Here is a 21,227-nt window from a genome sequence, read left to right as displayed (position 1 = left end):
GAAGAGAGACCTGGCTTTGCCCAGGAGATGCATATGCCTCCTAAATTATTAATTTTTCCTACACTCTGCTTGGATACTTTTTCATTTAAGACTCATGGCTCATACTATGTTTTTCAGGAGAATGTGTAACTATTGGTGAATTGTTTTAGAACTAGGAAGCAAAACATTTTTGTTCACCTCATTTTCTTGTTTAAGAATATACGGGATTGGTATTGAATTCTGCACTCAATGCAAAGTCCAATCTATATTTTCTAATAAATGGAAGGGAAATTTGGGCATCTCCCATTCCCTTTGTGGAGCCACAGCACAATTCCCATTGTCACTGAGACAGAACCAGACTTCTCTACACTACTGTGCTGGTCCTCATAGTAAAGCAATGGGATCACCTGGACCCAACAGATTTCCACAGTGAGAGTGCATGCAATTGCTGATAAAATACAGACTCCTCCCCAAGCTTTTCCTCCCTTGATAACTTTGAATTCCAAAGTGCAGTTTTGTCTAAATCTTGAACTCATCTTCAGTAATGCACAGGCATGTGCAAAATAGCCAATCCTCTGGATTCAAACTATGTATATGGCCTACATCAATGCAATGAGGTCTTCTTGATTCAGATGGGGATTCATGAGAGTGCTATCAGGAAAGGAATATTTATAAAGTAGGAACTATAAAACTCCCGGTGTTAAGTACACAGTAGTTTGAATTCATATAAAAAATAGCAAATTCATGAAAGTACAACACCATAACAAAAATGCTAAAACAAACATACTACACTTAGACAAAATGAGCTCTCTACCAGTCTTTATGGTCACGTACTATGGTCTGACATTGATGTTTCTAACATCATATCACTTTCATTCATTTCAATCTCAAATGTTTCTTCCAATGGGCGACTAGTATCTGTACTTTTCCTTTGATTTGATGTCTCTAATGTTACTATGCCACTTTCATCCAGAGTTTGTCTTTCTATGTCGAATTCTCTGAAATCCCAGGGAGGTGAAATTATGTTCTTTAATGTCTTCACTGTGTGTACATCGAAGTCATAACATCTTAATTTGTCTTTGATCTCTGTTCCTAGGAAAACAGACAAATCAGTAGTTTATTTCAAATGAATACTCCCAAAAATGTAATCTCAAAGAAACTATCATTCAGAAACTACTATAATTCTCTGCTTTCAGACCATAAAAGAGCTGCTGCTGCTTAATGACTGAAGCTGAATGAGTTGTTCTGAAAAAATCCAGCAGCCTCCTTTCTCAAAAAAGCACAATACAAGAAACACAACTCAGATTCAAAAGTGTGTTTTGAGAAGTAATTGCCAATTCCCTTCCCAATTCTCCATGGGGCTTTTTTCTTGTTTAAGTTACACACAGCTTGGTTTGCATTAATGCGTATCACATGGCTGCATGGTTTTTCCAGATGTGTTAAGTGACTACATATGAAGCAAGACAATATTGAGAAGAAACATCTGTTTCCATTGTGTGAAAAATCTGCAGGAAAAGCACTAGAACACACAGATGGCTTTTACTTTTCAGCCTTCTTAACATGCTTGACAAGACATCAACTGTGTTCACTACAGATAAATCACTAAGTTCAATGAAGCAAGAATGTATTAAAAAATGTAGAATTTTTTTTGCGGGGAAAGTCTTTAATAGAAAATTTAAACCTACGCCAATATAATGTATTCCTGTTATGAAAGACTTTTTTAACCATATATAAAGATGTATTTTTGGAGTCAGAAGAACCTACCCTATCTCCACAAAGACAAGTTTTGACAAGGTGAAAATACCTTGCTCTACAACAACATTAGCATTAGTGCTCTGATTTCCTAACTCCATACCTCTGTTTAATTTTTCCCCCATTCGCTTTGCGATCTAAGATGCCACAAATCAATATTTTATATAAAGAAACCATTGACACCTTTAATGACAGTGTTTCCTTTCTTTATGCTGGTAAGAGTACTGTCATGATGCTTACAAAAATCAGTGGTCATCTGCAATTGCTGCTAAGTTCTGACTCATTTAGCCATTAAAAAAAACCAAACAAAAAACCCAAACAAAAACATCCTCTACTTTGTGAGGTGATTAGTGGTAGGCAGTCCTTCTTGACATAACACTCCTCTCAAAGGACTCAATGACTTCAAGAGACACATAAGTTAGAGACTTACCAATATAGGCTTCAGAATCACCAATGTACATTTCTATGCAGTGTCCAAGCATTGTGACCGAAAATGTGTCATCCCGCCTGAGACCAAGGGCCTAATGAAAAAAACCAGTAAAAAGTATTTAGCATCAAATAAAAACATTTACATCGTAAGTCTGCACTGGTCCAGTTTGTTGGTTTGTTGTTCCATGATGCTATCTGAGCATAGTCTTCACTGTAAAAGCAAAACATTGCACAACCAAAATAACACCATCATACGAACTGGCTGAAGTAGTAACCAAGGAAAGCACAAAAACAAAAGCAGAAAAGAACATATATACAGACAGGAAATCATTCACATATGAGCTACAACATATGCTGCTGTTTACTTACTGTAAAATTTCTAGGTTGGAAGTATTTAAAATTATTTCAGGTGCATGAGAAGCTTACGTACATAAAATGTAAATTGCAATTCAAAGTTTACCAAAGAGGTAATTTTTTACCTAACCAATAAAATACAGAAGATTTAAGAAAAAAAAAAAACAAATTAAGATTATAAAATAAACACTCATTTGGAGACTGGAAAAAAATGCTGGTTTTCTGCTCCAAACCCAAACCAGAGTGGAACAGTAAATAACAGAATGTGTGACCAGCCCTTCAGCTGAAGGCAGTTACGTACCGTGTGGAAATAGTCAATGGCACTTTCAAAATTGCCCATGAGGCTGTGTATGTAGCCAATGGCAGAGTAAGTAGAAGCATTCTGAGGGATTAATACCAGAGCCTGGCGATGGTATTCCAGTGCTTCTTCATACTTCCTGTTAGGGTTAAGTACAGGTGATCTATTAGTAAGCTTCATGGTGAAAGATGCTTTTACAGGACCCTGTGCGTATTTTCCTTAGCAAAGTGGAACACAGTTGTGCCAGAACTTAAAAATTATTTCTCTGAACTCTGAACATAGTAATAGAATGTAATTGAGAAATCATTGTTCTCCTTACGTAGCAAAACAGCTGCCTACAGCTAGGTCCCATTTGGAGATATTAGCTGTTTGATATGGTACATTGCTTTAGATGTTTAATGTTGCTCATTGTAGCACTGGCTTTCTTTCTGTAACTTTCATTTGTCTTCCTGAGGGAGAGAAGGAGCAGTATGAGACTAAATCACACATGATTCAAACTGAGAAAGGCTCTCTGGGCAGAAATCTCACAACCCTTAAGTGCTGCATACACTGGTACCTTCATCATTTTGCAACACGCTCTATCAGAAAAGGAGGTTTACACATATCCATGATATCTATCAAATACCAACCTGTCTTTGAAAATTGTCTATTAATTACACTGATTATTGTATTTGTTATTTTATAAAACAAGGATTAAATGTACACTACAGCATTACTCTTGAGAAATTAAAATTGTCACATTTGATATCCTAGTTCTACATTGTTAAAAATAAAGATAGATATAATCTGTTTAGAAGAAATTTTAACGTCTAAACTGATAATGAAATTATGCAAAGAGCAACACACGAAGTTGTTAGAGGGCATCAAGTAACAACTGAGGCAGAAAAATTATGCAACTGTCTGCTTGCTGCACAAACCTTTCACATGATTTCAATTTCATTTTCACTCATAGTATTTATACATCCAATTGACTACCACTGTATTTGAATATGTTGCTTTCAAATTTCAACCACATACTAGTGAGTAGACATATATCAAATAAGTTTTTCGTAATAGCCATATTATGTATTACAGACATTACTAAATTAGTTACTACAGAGTTTTTTAAGATGCCAAAGCATATGTACAGCTGCCTAAATTCTCAAGTTGATTTTCTTGAAAGATAGTTTGGAAGGATGCAAAAATATTTTAGCTGTGATTTCTGAACCTGAGCAAATATTAGAAGTTGTACAAAGCATGCTGTAAGCAGTTAGTAACTTACTATAGAAATTTAAAAAAGACAAAAGTAATTATAAACAAAACAAGCATTTGAAAAAACCCTGCAATTATACTTATGAACAGATTTCAGAAGCAGTGCCTTTTGTTTGAACTTGGCACAAGGAGTAACTGTTATATGTCCTTATTTCATAATGAAAATGAAGACTAATTGGCAATTAAAGCACAAAGCAATTACTACCAAAGCCAAAGCAGAAGTACAGCTTCCATCTACAATAATCACATTCTCATTAGCAGCTTTGAAACAAAAATTACAGTGTACACCAATTGAGCAATTAAAACCACTAAAAATCTTTTTTAAAAATTGCATTGATTGAACAAAAGAAAGGACTGGGTAAAGTCAGATTAAGGTAATTAATAAGAAAACGTCTCTGTGTTAAAACCGTTAATGCTTGTTTGTATATGTATGCTTTGCACTTTTTCTATTCATTGAATAGAAACATGAAATGAAATATTAAATAGTTTTGTCCTAAAAAGCATAAAGACCCCCTTGCTGTGTTATAATGCCACTGAATATTTCACTTCAGTAAAAAAAAAAGTGCTAATCCAATTAATTGGCATAAACCCACTTTTATGTTAACTAACTCAGTGGACATATTTCAGTATGTGAGGACTGGGACGGTGAAGAGTTAAAATTCACAACCATACAAGCATCTAAAAGCCTACAACTAATTCCTAATAAGAATCAATAGTTAAAGAAAGGCTTTTACATAAATTACTTTAACTTTTGTGTAATAGATGGGATATTAGGGGTGATTAATGTAGTTATGTTCACAAGCTGATTTAAAGAATCTTGTTCTTACAGGGTAATTCTACACTGCTCTCATGTGGTACACAATCTTGATATAAAGGAGAGAGAAAATACAGTTGTGCAGCATTATAGAGAAATGGAGCTCCAGTACTCTCTGCTTACTTGAGTTTTCTGCAGACATGTCCTAAGTTGTTCAATAAAGGCTCCCACTTATCAACTGTTACCTGCAAAATAATGCAACAATTCAAATAACTGCAGCTTCCTAGACTACTTAAAAAAAACCAAAACATACAAATGAATAGGGAATTTTGTTTATTAACAAGAAAGATACCACAAGCATTTTAAACTCTTAACAAAACACACAAGCTGAAAACATTTATTCAATAACTAATTTTTCTATTTTTTACATTCCCCAAAGCTAATAATATTTCTTTAGAGGATCAGTGTTATTAAAACTTGATGCCAACCAAACAAAACTTGTTTTCTACTTAACTAGAGAAAGTAAAGTGAAGTCTCAACCTAGGAGCACTGAAGGCACAGCTTTAAAATAAAATTTATACTATATTACTTTTATCTTAAAATAAGCACAACATGTTTTGTCACAAGCTATTACAGAATTTGCTGGAGTTCTACAAATTTATGATCTTGCATGTTATTAGAATAAATACCTCATTTCCAATAGCTTTGATTTTCTCCAGTGCATCAAGGAACCACTTTTCTGCAGTTTTCCAGCTAAGGATTGAAGAAGTAGGGGGAAAGAAAAGTAAATTAGTGAAGAGTTTTCATTAGCAGTATGAGAAAACTGTATTCAAGAAAGATTTCTATGACATTATTTCATCATATGAGTGAAATTAGATATAAAACCCAGTAATTTACATTTGGCTATATTTTGCATTGTGGTCCTAAGAGCTAACAAGACAAAACTAAAAAAACATCAGAATAAAATCAAAAATATTGACTAAACACTTCTTATATAGGTTAGGGTTTTTCCCAGAATATATTTGGAACCTCCTGAGCTGACAAAATGTTTTGCTGTACAAAATTTTATAGTATGTGTGCAGATAGATGCCTTTTCAGGCATTCAACTACACAATGACATCTCTGGATGTTCCTTGAGCATTAAATTCTTGTTCAATCTTACACAAGGAAGAACAATGTAGAAAGCAAGGGTTTAAGGTGAACACCATCTAAACTATGACCAAAAGACACTATAGTGCAATATAAATACTTTAGATACTTTATATATATTGGCACATTACAATTCAGAATAATCCATGTTTAAGATAGTATTTGATCATATTTTGCAAGCTTACTCTCCATTTTGAAATGCTACCACTCCAACTTCATGCATAACAAAAGGATCTTCAGGTGCAATGCTCAAAGCTTGGCTGAAAAACCGTTCAGCCAACTTGGAGTTGTTGGTCAACCCATATTCCAGTCCAATATAGAGCATAGGCAAATGACACCTAAAAAACCATAAAACAAAGTGCATGTTTGTTTCTGTGTGGTTGTCAAGAATGGAGTCACAAACTATAAAGACATGCCAACTGTTTGCATATGGATGTTTATGCACATCCAAGTAAAAGCTGATTTAAACGGACTACTAACCTAAGGGGAAGTTTAAAAGACTTTACATCTCTATTTAACAAGAGTCTGAATTCCAAGAGGTAATTGTAACCTGCTCTGCAATCACATGCATTTTCTCAGTGCTTAAGTTTAGTTCTGATGGTTTTTCCCCTAATTTCATTCATACATTTAATTTACAAATGGAATATGGAGAAGTAATTGATAAAAGAATTACTTTTGCCAGTAACCACAATCAAATACAATAGTTTTATATGCTATATGACACAATTAGTTCACGACTCATTTTACAACCCCCTTCCACAGAAAGAGCTGTTCAAGCTATTACTATACAGCAGTTGATGAGCTGGTATGACAATCATGATTCACAAATTTCAGAAGATGTTCAGGTAGAGCTCAGATTACCTATATATAAAACTTGACTTTAGAACTTACCAAGTCAGAACAACAATTGCAAACAATGCCATTAAATGTAGATGGTTAAATTGGGGTTTTTTTCCTCCCTTGTTCTCTACCAGATAATTGTTGCAAATGCATTGCTATGTTTTAAGGCACTGACAGTAGCAAATGCATTGCTACTGTCAATATTCCACAGTACTTATGGATTCATTTGAGTCTTCCCAAATACGATGTTTGTACTGACCCTTTCATGAGCTGTGCAGCTGTGAAGTACGCAGCCATTGCTTGGTCATGCTCACTCTCCACTGCGAATGAATGCCCATATGCTATCCATGCAGGGCCATAGGTTCGCTCCAGTGTAGTAGCTTTGCTAAAATCAAGAGCAAACACATCTGGAATTAAATTTCATCTGCTTCAGATGACTACTCAGATAGCAATGTTATGCCACATGGTTAGGTATCTATTAAGATAATTGTAACGACCAGTGGTAAATAAAGTTCATTTTAAAAGTTCAAACTATTTCACACTTAGAAGCATCACACATTCTTGTGAATTGATTTTATTATTTCTGCTACTGTTCACAGACAGGAGGAATTATTTGATATTACTGAACATAAACAATTATATAGTAGGTGAATTGAATAAAATATAGGAAACATTACTAGTGACTCAAAACTCTTTGCAAAACCCTAGCTATACATTTTGAAATAAATATATTTTATCAAATCCAAGTTTAAGAAGCTGGATATGAATATACCATGTGAACACCTAGGTTGAAATTTTGCCATCTAATTGCGCTAGCTTTGAAGAAGATGAGCATCTGTCACATCACAGGCATCAGGGAAGTATACAAAATGTCACTCAAGTCTTGAGCTGAAAACTGCAACCTGAGCATCAAGATATCAACCTGGAGACTTTACAGAAAGGTGGACTTGACAGGAACATTAAAAAGCTGCGTAGAATATTTTCTGAATTTGAAGGCAAGTGCATTCATAACTAAACAGGTCATAACAAGTGTGCCCAATCTTTTCTTAAAAGCTTCTGACATGGAAATAATATATGTTCCATAAGTATTCTATCATATTGCTTAACTATCCTTAAACACCTACTTTTTTACTAACATATAATCTAAATTTTGTCCGTCACAGTTAAACTCATTATTTCTCATCACAGATCCTAGAGAATGGTTTGTTCTCTGTCTTCTGAGACAAAACTCGACTTATTCAAACACTTGTATCTTGCCACCCCTGACAGCAGTGAAAGATATGTAGATATTTGACTGTGTCTTCAAGTTTCTTTTCTGGAAACCACTATGTAGCCCACAGTTGGCCCTAGCCTTGTTAGCTTTACACTATCATTCTTCTCCAAGATATTTATGCATCTTGTTACTATTTCACTTTTAGCAGACCTCTTTTCCCTTTTACCAGAACTACTCTGAATTTTGATATTATTGTTTCTTGGTTTGTTTGTTTTTCTCTTCAACACATCTACAGATACTTTCCTGCTGTCTAGAGGTGCTTGTACATTTAAAGATGTTTTTTATTTCAGCAACAAAATCAGCCAGGCTTTTGAAAAGTCTAAATTACTAACCCATCTTTACATATATTGTCTGTAAAAGTCTACGGAAAAATTAGTCTTACAGGTTGATTTATGCCTTCTCAGTTTGAGCTTATAGCACCAGAACAAATGCCCTACTTCACAGTAAGGTCCTGCTCCCCAGTGCTGATATTCACTACCCATACAGAACACCTACAGGAAACAGCATTGACCAATCTAAAAAGCCCACTGTAGCTTGTGCACAGAAATAACTGGACAGCCAAATGTCAGAATTTTCCGTATAATTCTTCCCTTTCAGATATGAAACCTGAACCTGGGAGAATGCCTGAGTGACCCTCAACTTAGAACTGAGGTCTGATCACCTACAGCTGTAGTTAGCTCAGCAGCATGAGTGACTGCAGGGACTACACCTGCCCAGAACAGGAAGGTGACTGCCTAGAGAGACACCACATAAGTCTTCCTCATTTTTAAAGTATCTCTATGGATGATGTCTAAACGGCTATACCAAAAAAAAAGGGTGGCAACAAAAGTATTTAAATAGTAACCAGTTTATTGAGGCTTCTCTTTATGAGCTTACAAACAATCATGAATAATAAATGTTTACTTAGCAAGTGAATAACATTACCTGAGATATCTTCTAGCATGTTCATTTTTGTGGCCAACCATGAGATAATAGCATCCTACTGCAAACCATGACACCTACACATAAAAATCAAAACAGAATATTATTAGATACATCACACTCATTGTAGAGAAGCATCAAAAGAGAGGAAGACATAATAATTAGAGAAGCTAGGAACATTTTCACTGAAATCACAGTCAGCTCTTCAAATAACTTGGTATTACAGACAAGCTGGCATGTACCTTTCTAACTGGGGCTTACTCAGCCTCATGAAGAGAGCTAAGTAGAAAACTTTCTGCTGTCCTCCATTATTTAATGGTAGGGAATACAAGACAGAGCCAGATTGTTTTCAGGGGTGCAGTGATAGGACGGGAAGCAATGGGTACAAGTTGCAACATAGGAATTTAAGATCAAGTCAAAGAAAAACAATTTTTACTGTGAAGGTGGATCAAACACTGGAAAAGGATGCTCAGAGACATGCAGACATTTATTAGTGTAGCATTTGTTTTAAATTATAAATCAAAGTAAATAACTTGCACTGAATACCTTTTACAGGTACTTAATCTTATAAAAAGAACCTTGGCATAAGGAAATTACAATGCAGAGAAAATAAGAGGAGAGAACAAACTTCATCCAGAAACAGTTTTTGAATTCTGTACCTCAAACTAATACATTAAAACTTTTATGTGCTTTCACCTAAAAAAGAAACTACCTGACAACAAAAACTTAGAACAACTTACAGGATTATTTGGGTACAAGTCCACCAGTTTGTGAGAAAGATAGAAAAGCTCTACAAAGTGGGAAGAAACAAGAGAAGAAAATTAAAACACGCCAGAACATTTAGATGTTTCAAGTCTTTTAGCTTTCCATACAAAATATAGAGAACATCTAACATTATTAATCCACAAGTGAACAAAATGTTTTCTTTTAGTGGCAACGCTTCTAACTGCCTCAAAATAGATTCAATTTTGCAATTAGCTAAAGAAAACCCAACCAAAACAACACATAAGTCTTTACAAGACACAGTAAGCAGTTCTACTTCCCACCCTTTAAGAATTCTGCAACAACTTACATCATTACCATACATTAAAATAAATGCCAGTAGTATTACACTTGAATATACCTTGTCAAGGTTAAACACTATTCAACTTCCTACATCTAAAAGGTGTAACATACTGGCTAGATCCATTTCAAAGTAGAGTCTTGTGCATTAATATGCTGAAAATAGGACAAAAGCAAATAAATTATTATATTATTTGGAATAATTCCAAGTGATTACTTTTTTAGTAAAAATAGTAATTCTAGTTACTGGAATAACTTACTACAGATTTTCTAATCATAGCAGCAGTAACCAGCTACAGGATAACAATTCTATTGCCTATGCAATTCCAAAGGAAATAGCATTACAGCAGGTAAATTTTCTATTTTTCCAGAGCACAGGGCTCCTAAACTAGTGAGATTGTCCTGGAGCACTTTGTATCTCAGCTCAGAAAAAAAAAAAAATATTACAACTGGCTTACAAAATATTAACTTCTGTACATAATGCTTCTCAAAGCAGATTTAGAAGAAAAATCAGAGTACTGGCTCCATTTTCAGATGTACTTAACTGTAAAATAACTGCAAAATAACATTCACTAATTCCCAAGAAGTACCAGTACATCTAATGACCTATTTGTGTACATATAATGCACCATCCCGAGAGGCTGCACAGCATAAGAGTTCCTTATTCTATTTTCCAATTGATTTTAAAGATATTCAAGCTCCTAATTTGTTTTATATGCATTCTGGAATGAGAAAAAGCCACCCCAGCTGCAAGTAAGTTATTACTGTAATTCCAATGAAAGTTTTGCATGATTATTAATTTGTTTGAACTAAAGAGAGACCTTCACAAGAGCAAAGGCAAGGAGAGTCTAGATTTTTTTCTATCACAGAATAATCATGTCCACCTAAGCATACACAATTGCTGAAGATTACTTTCTAGTTTAATTTATGATAATTTACTGTCGAGCAGAAAAAGTGCAGCCAGATACTGTACAAAGATCACCTGGAAACAGAAATCACAATGACAGGGATGAGGCAGTATAGCTCATGGGCCTCCTGGCTACACAGTGCAGCGGTTAAAAGATAGCTGCACTCATGACCATGAACTCTTTGCACATCTACTTCCCCTAACCCCCAGTCCTGCTGTCAGCTCTGATATTCCCTTCTTTACCAGTTGCCACTGTTTTCTTGAAATGGCAGGTTTCAAAGGGAGGAAAAATATATGTAATTTTTCATATGGTATATAAGGGGGTTTCTTGGCGTCTTTAATTCTTTGTTAAAATTGGGGCTTTACAGCCTTCTGTTGAGTTGTATTAAATGCTGTGTTCCTTACCATTTGCTTTGTTAAGCTCCACAAGTGTCCCTATATGCACAGGTAAACAATTTGCATGAAAGGGATCTTTTTCCATCACTCTAAAAAAAAAATTTAAAAAAATGTAATGCACATTTCAAAAACTTTAATGTGTTAAAAGCAAACTGCTTGTATAGCATGTAATGTTCCAGTTAGTTACTACTTTAGGCATTAGAAAACTATTTTTGATTAAAGGACAACTATTAACAGCATAATAAAGGCTCTCTTCAGACCAGAAATACAACAGTTAATTTAGCTTAACAAAAGAGGATAACAGAAAATTCTTTCAAGCTGAATATACAATTAGAAAATCAGAATAAAACACACTTTTGTTTTGCAGGTCACTTCAAATTTAACCAGCAGACAGCAAACAACAACATTTCTGTTCATCTTTTTCATACATTTGACAGCAACTTTCAAGCAATAATTCCCAACTTCCTGAGGTTAACACCAGGCAGTATGCCTTCGGTGTCACATTTAGCTCAGTTGTAAAATTTTGTTTCCTGTGGCATTCAGAAACACATCCATGAGTGCAGACCTAGAGGACCTGAGAAGCAAACCATGGCAGCATTCTGACCTCTCTGACCCCAGCAGCAGCACATGCCTGTAACAACCGATACACGATACTCGGCCATCAAAATTAGAAATAACATGCTGGCTTTTAAATTAATAATATCTTTTGATCATTGTCAATAACACTATAACTACTATTGGCCAGAGAAATCAAACTTCCTAACTAACCAATTGATTCATACCAGTTCATTCTGAAGGCCAAACAAGAAGTAAGTAGAGTGCACACAAAATTGAAGGTACCAGAATAAGGAAGAGGATGGATGAGGGGAAGTTCAGCAGTTCACCAGTTCAGTGGTGATTAAGCTGAGTTTACCTTGGATACTTCTGATATGTATTATAAAAATACCATGTCTTGCCAGACACAAATTACACATTTTAAATACCTGAGGCATATATAACATATGACACGTATACTGCAATACATATCAAATTGTTATGTGTGTTCACCCATTGAACAACAATATTTTTGTAAGTCCAGGCAAAATTATTACACTCCACCATATGAGAAAAAACCTGAAAGTTGCTTTGCACACTTACACTGAAGTAAGCTTGTAACACATTTTGAAGTCACAGTTGTAATAATGCCTTTCTGCTAAGGATACTACCACATCCAGGTTTTCCTGAAGACCATCTACTGATTCAGGAATCAGCGTTTCACTGGGTTTATTATACTGAAAGACAAAAGACACAACATTTGAAACAAAAACTAAACTAAAATCAGATGGTATAAGTATTAATATTATTAGTCCTAAAAGAATATTTAAGAAGCCTTAAAGTTCTTAAAATTTTTAATTTTAAACTAAAAGTCCATAAAACCTGTATTTGGTAAAATGTTTCTTTAAAATGTACTTAAAAGCTCATTTAGAACATAAAAGATGCTTGCCATAGTCAATATGTTTAGTGTAGGCTGTAGAAATTAAAACTGAGCAATACATATTTTTAGTGCTCCTTATCACCTTATCTTTGGATAAGAATAATCTGGAATGATGTTCTTACAGCCTAATATTTTCAGGTAACTGACGTTTTGTCTATGCTATTAACATTCCTTTTCCCCACCTAGAAGTTTCTCAATAAATAAATTTTCAAAAACGTAAATCAGAATTTCAAGTTGTTACCACAGCAGAAAACAATTAACATAAAATGGTTACACTATTGCATAAAGTGGGATTTACTGCATCAAAAATTTTAAAAATTACAAAGTCCATATTTATTTCCATGTTCAGAATAAATGGGACCCAAGAAAATTTACACCTGAAGTCAAGACTTTCAATGAATTCTCCAGATTTTTGGGACTTACCTTTTTCAATTTATTCTCAAATAAAAAGTGAAGCAATTCCTTTTCTTCTTCCGTACATTGTCTATTAAGAGGTAGAGATTCAAGGAGTTCTTTTTCTATATGTGTTAAAAAAACATTGAAATGGTCATATTACAGAAGAAACAGCACGATCCAACATTTCAAGAACTTAGAGATATAAAGGATTTTATATCCTTTATAAAAGGATATAAAAAAAGGATGACCTAAAGGATGGACATCCCAACTGCAAAGACTATAACAGCACAGATACACTGAAACAGATAATACTACTAATTTTGGAAATTAAGGATTGATTAGTTATTCCTTCTGCACTTTCAAAATGTAATAGAGATGAAATAACATACCATTATTTTTATTTACTCCACATGTCAAATGTTATCACTTGGAATGCTCTATTAACTAACGCCTAAGCAAACCCCAGGAGGGTTTCATTGGTTCAAAGCCTGTGAAATTGAGAACACAGGACAAAACTTTGTTTGGGCTGGGCAGAACAGAAGAGCTTCAGGAGCTAACAAGCAGGACAGCTAGGTTACTGTGTTTCTTTCAACCTTTAGCACTGCAGGACTGAAAAATAAAACTTCAAGTGCAAATTTGTTCAAATTGTAATTTTCACTTATTTAATATATTTTCTATTCTTAACATTTTGGAATCTGTTACTTGTTTTATTGCCTTAACTTTTATCTAGGAAAACACATCTTGAGAAAGCAGGTGAATTTTACTTGTGTTTGAGAAATACTTCTCTCCAGACCTTCTTGTGCTGTCAGCATATGGTGTGACGTTAAAAGATCAAATGCTTCAAAGCAGTAAACATCAAGCTTCAAGGCCTCTTTGTAGCTGTAAGTTGCCAGGGTTCTATTGTCCAAAGCATCATAGATCTTCCCTCGTAAAAGGCATATAGAGCTCTTGATCTGGTGGAAAAGCAGGACTGGAGGTTAAAGACTGAATTATTGTTTGCAATTTAGTTTTCAGCACAAATCAAATGTGCTCCCTGGAAAGTAGAAAGTATTTCATGTATGATAGAACCTGGTTTTCTAGTGCTGTCTTTAAATAAAAAGTTGTTTCTACTATCTCAAAGAAAAATCCAGAGAATTCTCTCATGTTACCTAATGCCAACCAAACAGATGCTCAAAATAAACAACAGGAGGACAGAGTTTATCTCTTCTAATTCTGGCATCCAGCTTAAGTTGTAACCTAATTATACTAAATTCCCTTCATATCCAACATAGAGAAATTGTCCCTTCCAAAGGCAATACACTTCTTTGCTGACCATTTAACCACATAGCTCATGCAAGACAAGAATGAAGTCAAATCACAGTAGAGATGAAAAAGGCCAAATCAATGGACTCAATTGTTCTGAACAGAAAAATATATCCTTGTTTTCAATCCAAAATATAGACAGTTCACAAAAGAAAACAGTGAAAGCCCATAATTACCAGTTGTGCCACAATGTTTATTAACTAACATGCTCTTTCCAAATTCCCTTGACGGGTATTCAGTTCAGTTGGAAAGCCACAAAAGTGTCAGCAAAAGAGAAAGTGAACACATTACCCAACTCTATCATCAAACTAAACAGTCCTTTAATCCCATTTTACCAGCATTCAAAATCAGTTCACATCAGCAATGTAACCCACTTTGCTACTTCAGTCTTACAGGGAAAATGCCTTCTATACTGTAATTTCAGCTAATAAATTTTAATTTGTACCTCTGAAATGAACGACTCTTCAAAGACCCTTCAGCCTACACATCATACCAATCTCTTTAAACTGAGATTCTACATAGAATTTTTTCACTGAGCTTCAAAAATTTCACCTTCACCTCACATAATTTTCACAAATGTGATCAAAGAATATCCCACTGAGAACAACACTTGAGTGATTATGAAGTATTTCATTAAAAATAACTGGAGGAGAAAAAAAACTTGCTTTGTTATCTCAGAACCTGCAGCCCAACTGAAAGCAATGTTAGGATACATTCCCAAGAAAGAGCTAAAAGACTGTAAAAACCAATACTAGATCATGAAGTTCCTGCAAAGCATCTGCAAATAATTTATAAGAAATTGTTGAAAAGCACTGTTTATTTTTGCATACTGAGTTATTTTCATACAGGCAAGCTAACACACAATGTGTGATTGAAAGAAGAATGATTCAGCATTTCCATAAATTACATTATCTGAAAAAGAAAGCTTTAATGTACTTTCAGATTCACAGAGGTGTGAAACCACTTTCTGACTTCACAGGTTTTTTTCCTACAAAACTATTTTTTTAAAATAATGTCACTTACTGAGGACTGTGACATCTCCCAGTCTGTAGCAGAATCTTTCAATCCAGTTTCATCCTTCAAGTACTTTTCAAAAAGCCGTTTGTTGATTGGCTCCTCCATATCAAGGATATCCAAGGCCTGTTGATGCTCTTTTGCAGCATACTATCCAAACACATGCATGCAAAAAACAAGGTTTTGAAAAAATTGTACATAAAGCACCAATAAACACAGCATCATGTTTTAAAGGCATAGATTACAACAACTAGTGTTTATCAGCAGGTTTTTCATGCATGCATTTTCTTATTTGGCCATTTGTCATTTTATACTTGCAGTTAGCTCTTTTACTGCTTATCTGTAATATGCAAAATTACAGAATTATAAAAATATGCAAAAATTATAAAATAAAGCATGTACAGAAAAATGTATTATTCAGAATTATGCAGAGAAACAGGTATGGCTCTAAAACTAGTTAACACAGGTTTTAATAAAATACCATCATCTTATTCTACAAGCAGCACATTATTCTATTTCAAATGTCTGTATTTAATCTACCAATTGATTCAGTTGTGTCTCTGAAAGCACTGCATTTTACCTTTTATGTATGACATCTTATACAGAAGTACAAAGCTGCTAACTATAGTTATGCCACCATAAATCACATCTCCTCTGGCCAGATTACAGCCAACCAAATAAAAGTGTAAACATGAAGACATGAGACAAAAATAGTTCACATTCTTTGCCCACAAAATATTAGAGGAGTATTTCCTGGGAAAAAAGGTCAGTTGGGTTTCTTCCAATTAGTGCCACAATGGATACGCCAGTGACCCAACTGAAAGTTAAAGAACAAAATCAACTGCCAGAAAATTTAAATCTGTTGTTCCAATGAACATATATATCTACACTGCCTATCAAGTACCTAATCTTCCCAAGATGTGTCTTTTGTTTAGTTTAGCTTGTTTCCAGTAGGGGTTAAAATGTGTACTCACATGACATCTAGCTGCAAGGTAGCGACATGCCTCATACAACTGAAAGAAAAGTTTCATACACATCAATTATAAAGAGAGAACATTTTTGCTTACACTGCCTGAGTCCCTTTTGCTCTCTCCTTTTTCAGTACTTTGCTTTTGCTCTCTCCTTTTTCAGTACTTTGGCTTCTTCACCCCTTTCACCACCAAAAGTCCTTCCTGACCAAGCCTGTAACACTTTCTCTACTGCTAAATTCTCAAAGGACACTTACTTGACTCTTGTCTTTACCACTCATTATCAGAGTGGAAGGAAAATTGAAACAACTACATCTGAAGTGACAATCCACCTTTCCATACCTGCTGCAGTTATATCCTCAGACCCCTTCTCTTTTCTGTGAACCTGTCTGGGGACAATGCTTTAAACCTGACAAATTAAACACAGGGCCTTATAAACCAAATAATGCAGCTGTTTAAATTACTTTTCTTACTGTCATGGTGAAGAAGTCACTGTGGCTAGCAGCAGAGCCTTAAGAGAGGGGTAACAGTAGCCTGTCTTTGACTAAAATTACTTACCTTATCCAACTTCCGTGATCGAAGGGCGTGTGCTGCCCTGTGATACTGAGCTGTTAGGTAAAGACATTGAGCCAACCAGTAGATATCCTGTGGTTCCTCTAAAGTAAAAGAACAAATTGTAAACCATTGCTTTACAATATAGCTTCAAATATTTTAATACAAAATGTTCACTTTTGCTTCACTAGAGAAGTATCTTCCCCCTACTCTAGCATCTGACTGAGTTACAAAATTTTACTTATAAATATGTATAAAGTACTTACTGTATCTATCAGTGAGAGATTAAAATGAAAGGATAATCAGATTTTAACTTTAAAGACCTCACTGGACAGTGAATACAAAGAATGTCATAATAGAGGTGTGTCATGAGAAGGAGACAACAATGATACAAATTAAAAAAGCAGCAGTTGCAGGTTACCCCTGCTCTTGGACATAGGGCAGAAAAAAACAACACATAAATGTCTCCCTCAATAAATTGATCAGTGGGAACCTAAGAAGAGTGAAAGCACTAGACTTCACAGCTTGGAGTTGCAACTTCAGAAGCACAGTTTAGTACCGTCCTACCTCAGTGGCAACCAAAGCCTTTGTGGGATCAAGTCCCTGGAATCACTTTAAGAAGCGTAAGTGCTGGTGGCTGTGGGCAGCATCAGCTCCCTCTCAATTGTAAACACACTCTGTACTTGTCACCCAGGGCAACCCTGAGTCCTGTGGGAAACCACCATGGTCTCTTGCTAATCTTGTTTTTTTGTTTCTTAAGGAAGGCAAACCTTAAGGTTTGTTCAAACATGAATTTTAACACAAGTTCAAAAGGCAAGGAAGATAAGCTCTGCTCTATTTAGGAGAATGGCATTCCAAAGATCACAAAAGTGCACTTAAACCAAACTCAAAACGTCAGTATTTGGCCATACAGCACTAAAACCCCACCAAAACACAACACTATCAGAAAGAAGTTAATAAAATCCAATGTAAAAAGCAACCACTTACCATGAGAGAGTGAGGCTACTTTGTCAGCCCAAAACAGGGCACTTTGATACTGTTGCTGTAAAAGCATGATAGAAATAATTAATATTCCTTTGGCGTTGGCTTCTCTGAATAATTTTGAAATACACTGTACATCAGTCAGATCTAACATCTTGTGCATGTAGTCTCTAATGAATGGTGATGCACATTTCAGATGCTACGTTTTAGAAGAAAGAGAATACTACATATAGAAAAGGGCACCAAAATTATTTCAGGTAGTTTCAGCAGCACCATCTCTGATCAAGAAATGTTCATTTTCCAGTCATGATGCTTCAACTTCACATAAATTCATAGTGCCTGCATGCATTTCCCCTTATTCTTGGATACACATTTTCACTCTTGAGACTCCAGTTTGGCAAAAGTGAGTCAAATAGGTAAGTGGTGGCAACCAGAGGTTACACAGAAGTAGAATTTGCAGGTATATCCCACTAACCCAGATAAAGTTGCCACCAGATTTGGGTGCCAGGAAAAAGCTCAGGCTGAGGTTATCTACTGAGAAGATCACCAGGCATTCCTGCTGCTCCTTTTTATCCCAGTCCATGCAATGAAGCCTAATATGATTCCCAGGATATGCTGGACACTTAACAAATACCCTGTCATTGCAAAGATTTGTAAGACTTTACAAGAGCATGTAGCAAGAGGACAAGGGGGAACAGATTAAAACTGAAAAAGAGAGCAGGTTTAGATTAGATGTTAGGAGGAAGTTCTTTGCTGTGAGGCACTGGAAGAGGTTGATCAGATAAACTGTGGATGCCCCATTAGTGGAAGTGTTCAAGGCCAGGTTGGATCAGGCTTTGAGCAGCCTGGTCCAGTGGAAGGTGTCCCAGCCCCTGGCAGGGGTCTGGAACCAGATCAACCCAAACCACTCTGCGGTTCTCTAAAGACTAAGCAGCATTGATGGCTTTTCTCCTACACCATTGCAGTTGTGGAGTTTGCTCAGAACCTCAGAGACTGGTTTATGCTTCTGGAGTACAGGTCTGGCAGGCTGTTCTGAGATGCACACACTGATGGTTTCCCAGTCCTCATAAAGCACTACATTCCATGACCTCAGTGGTCTCTTCTATCATGTGCTCCTACATTTCCTACTTGATGGGGATTAATAATACCCAGCAAATTTGTCAAGAGAATAGTTTGGTTTCAATCTGCACTCCCAAGGGGGAAAAAATATCCACAAAAACATACAAACCAACCCCACACACATTTAATAACTGTCTACAAGAAAAGATATTTAAATTATTACCTCAACACCACAAAAGAAAGGTATAATCCAGGCCTACAAGGCACTGCATGACTTCTGCTGAGCACTTTTACAGTACTATAGGATGACACATTTTTACACAAAAAAGCGACTTCATGTTCCTCCTGATGCCCCTTCCTCAGAAGTGCACAGCTGTGTGGTAAAACAACTTGGTGAAACAGTTTAACAAATGAGAACAGCAAACCAAACCAATTAAACCCAACAAATTAACTTAGGTCCCTAATCAGCCTTTCAGTCAGACTTGCTGGCCACACAGAGAAATGCCTTTGCTAATTTAATGGGTGTGCTTTTCTCAGCAGTGATGCCTACACCAAGTCTGAACTGGAAGAAGAGCAGAACAGTTTGATGCTACATTTAACCTAATTTATTTATGCTTTTTTCCTCTTGTATCTTTTTTTTTTTCTTTTTTGCCCTGCAGCAACATAATTGCTGAATCCATCAAAAAATGAAAACAACCCTGCCCTCCTACCAGCCTGTCTGCAGCACTGCAGGAGTGTGATGGGCAGCTTAATCACCAGGTAGAGAATCACAGAATGGTCTAGCTCAGAAGAGACCTTAAAAATTGTTTAGTTCTAACCTGCCAGGGGCAGATACACCTCCCACTAGACCAGGCTGCTCAAAGCCTCATCCAACCAAGCCTTGGACACTTCCAAGGATGGGGCATCCACAGCTTCTCTGGGCATCCTGTTTCAAGTTCCACCCTCACCACCCTCACAGTAAAGAATTTCTTCCTAATATCTAATCTAAACCTAACTCCTCTTAGTTTGAATCCATTCCCCCTTGTAGCGATCATAGAATCATTAAGGTTGGAAAAGACATCCAAGATAATCCGACCTTTGCCAGAACCCACCATACTCACTAAACCATATCACCAAGAGCCATGTCCACTTCCAAGAAGGGTGACTCCACCACTGCCCTGGGAAGTCGGTTCCAGTGCCTAATCACCATTTTAGCGAAGAGCTTTTTTTTCTGATGTCCAACCTGAACCTGCTCTGGTGCCATAGACGCCCTTTCCCCCTTGCACAACCCGAGAGGGCGGGATCCTGCAAATACGCCTTCGCTACACAGCGGCCCCACGGCGGCTCCCCTCCTCCTTCTCTACACGCGGGAGAAACCAGGAACACCCACCGGGAGGCCCCGGCTCCCGCTGGAGACCCACAGGCGGCGCTTCCGGCCCGCCGCAGCCCTCTGTGACCGCCGCTCCTTCCCCTTCCAGGGAGAACGGGGCACAATTACAAAATTACTGCCCCTCCGCCGGTGCAGAGGCCGGCACCGCTCCCCACCCCGCCCCGCCCCGGCCTCCCTCTCTGCGGGAGCCACGCCGAGCGCGGTTTTTCCTCGAGGAAAACCCGTGGGCCTGGCGCCCCTTCCCCAGCAGCCCCCGCTGGGCGCTCACCTGGTCGATGTAGTGGCGCACTCGCTTCCTGAGCCGCTCCAGGTTCATCCTCCCTCCCTCCCGCGCCGCCCTGGATGCCGGAGCCGCCGAGGGACCGCGGGCCGCCCGCCGGTGCAGCGCCCAAACCCGCCCCCCGCCTTCTCTCCCGCCCTCCCGGAAACAGCGCCCCGAGCGCGGCGTTCCGGGAGCGCTGAGGCCGCCGGGGGCATTCCCCCACTCCCCCACACGCCCTTAAATCAACATGTCCTGGGACTTTTCTCTACAGTCCATACTGGAGAGAGAGAGAAATTTGTGGTGAGGGGCTTCTTCACAGTTTCGAAGTGAAAGATTGTCCGTGGAATGTGGTCCGAGGGAATGGCCTGAAGCTGAGTCAGGAGAGGTTTAGGTTGGATGTCAGGAGAAGGTTCTTCATCCAGAGGATGGCTGGGCACTGGAACAGCTCCCCCGGGAAGCGGGCTCAGCACCACGCCTGACAGAGT

General features: G+C 37.1%; 1 protein-coding gene across 1 annotated transcript; it reads right to left on the bottom strand.

Annotated features, from left to right (window-relative positions):
* Nucleotides 1-781: 781 nt before the first annotated feature.
* On the bottom strand, nucleotides 782-20,844 carry CDC16 (cell division cycle 16). The gene is made up of 18 exons (XM_053971246.1): nucleotides 20,749-20,844; nucleotides 18,059-18,113; nucleotides 17,078-17,175; nucleotides 16,526-16,564; nucleotides 15,561-15,701; nucleotides 14,029-14,188; nucleotides 13,263-13,357; nucleotides 12,503-12,636; nucleotides 11,375-11,454; nucleotides 9,741-9,790; nucleotides 9,004-9,077; nucleotides 7,066-7,191; nucleotides 6,152-6,304; nucleotides 5,507-5,570; nucleotides 5,001-5,062; nucleotides 2,816-2,951; nucleotides 2,162-2,252; nucleotides 782-1,071 (listed from the first exon to the last, which is right to left on the bottom strand). Exons 1-18 carry the CDS (start codon nucleotides 20,794-20,796, stop codon nucleotides 806-808), a joined length of 1,872 nt encoding a protein of 623 aa, XP_053827221.1. The 5' UTR covers nucleotides 20,797-20,844; the 3' UTR covers nucleotides 782-805.
* Between the last annotated feature and the right edge of the window lie 383 nt (nucleotides 20,845-21,227).

Source organism: Vidua macroura, chromosome 2 (genome assembly GCF_024509145.1).
Source record: "Vidua macroura isolate BioBank_ID:100142 chromosome 2, ASM2450914v1, whole genome shotgun sequence".
Lineage (NCBI taxonomy): Eukaryota > Metazoa > Chordata > Aves > Passeriformes > Viduidae > Vidua > Vidua macroura.
This window is presented reverse-complemented; position numbering and strand designations above follow the sequence as displayed.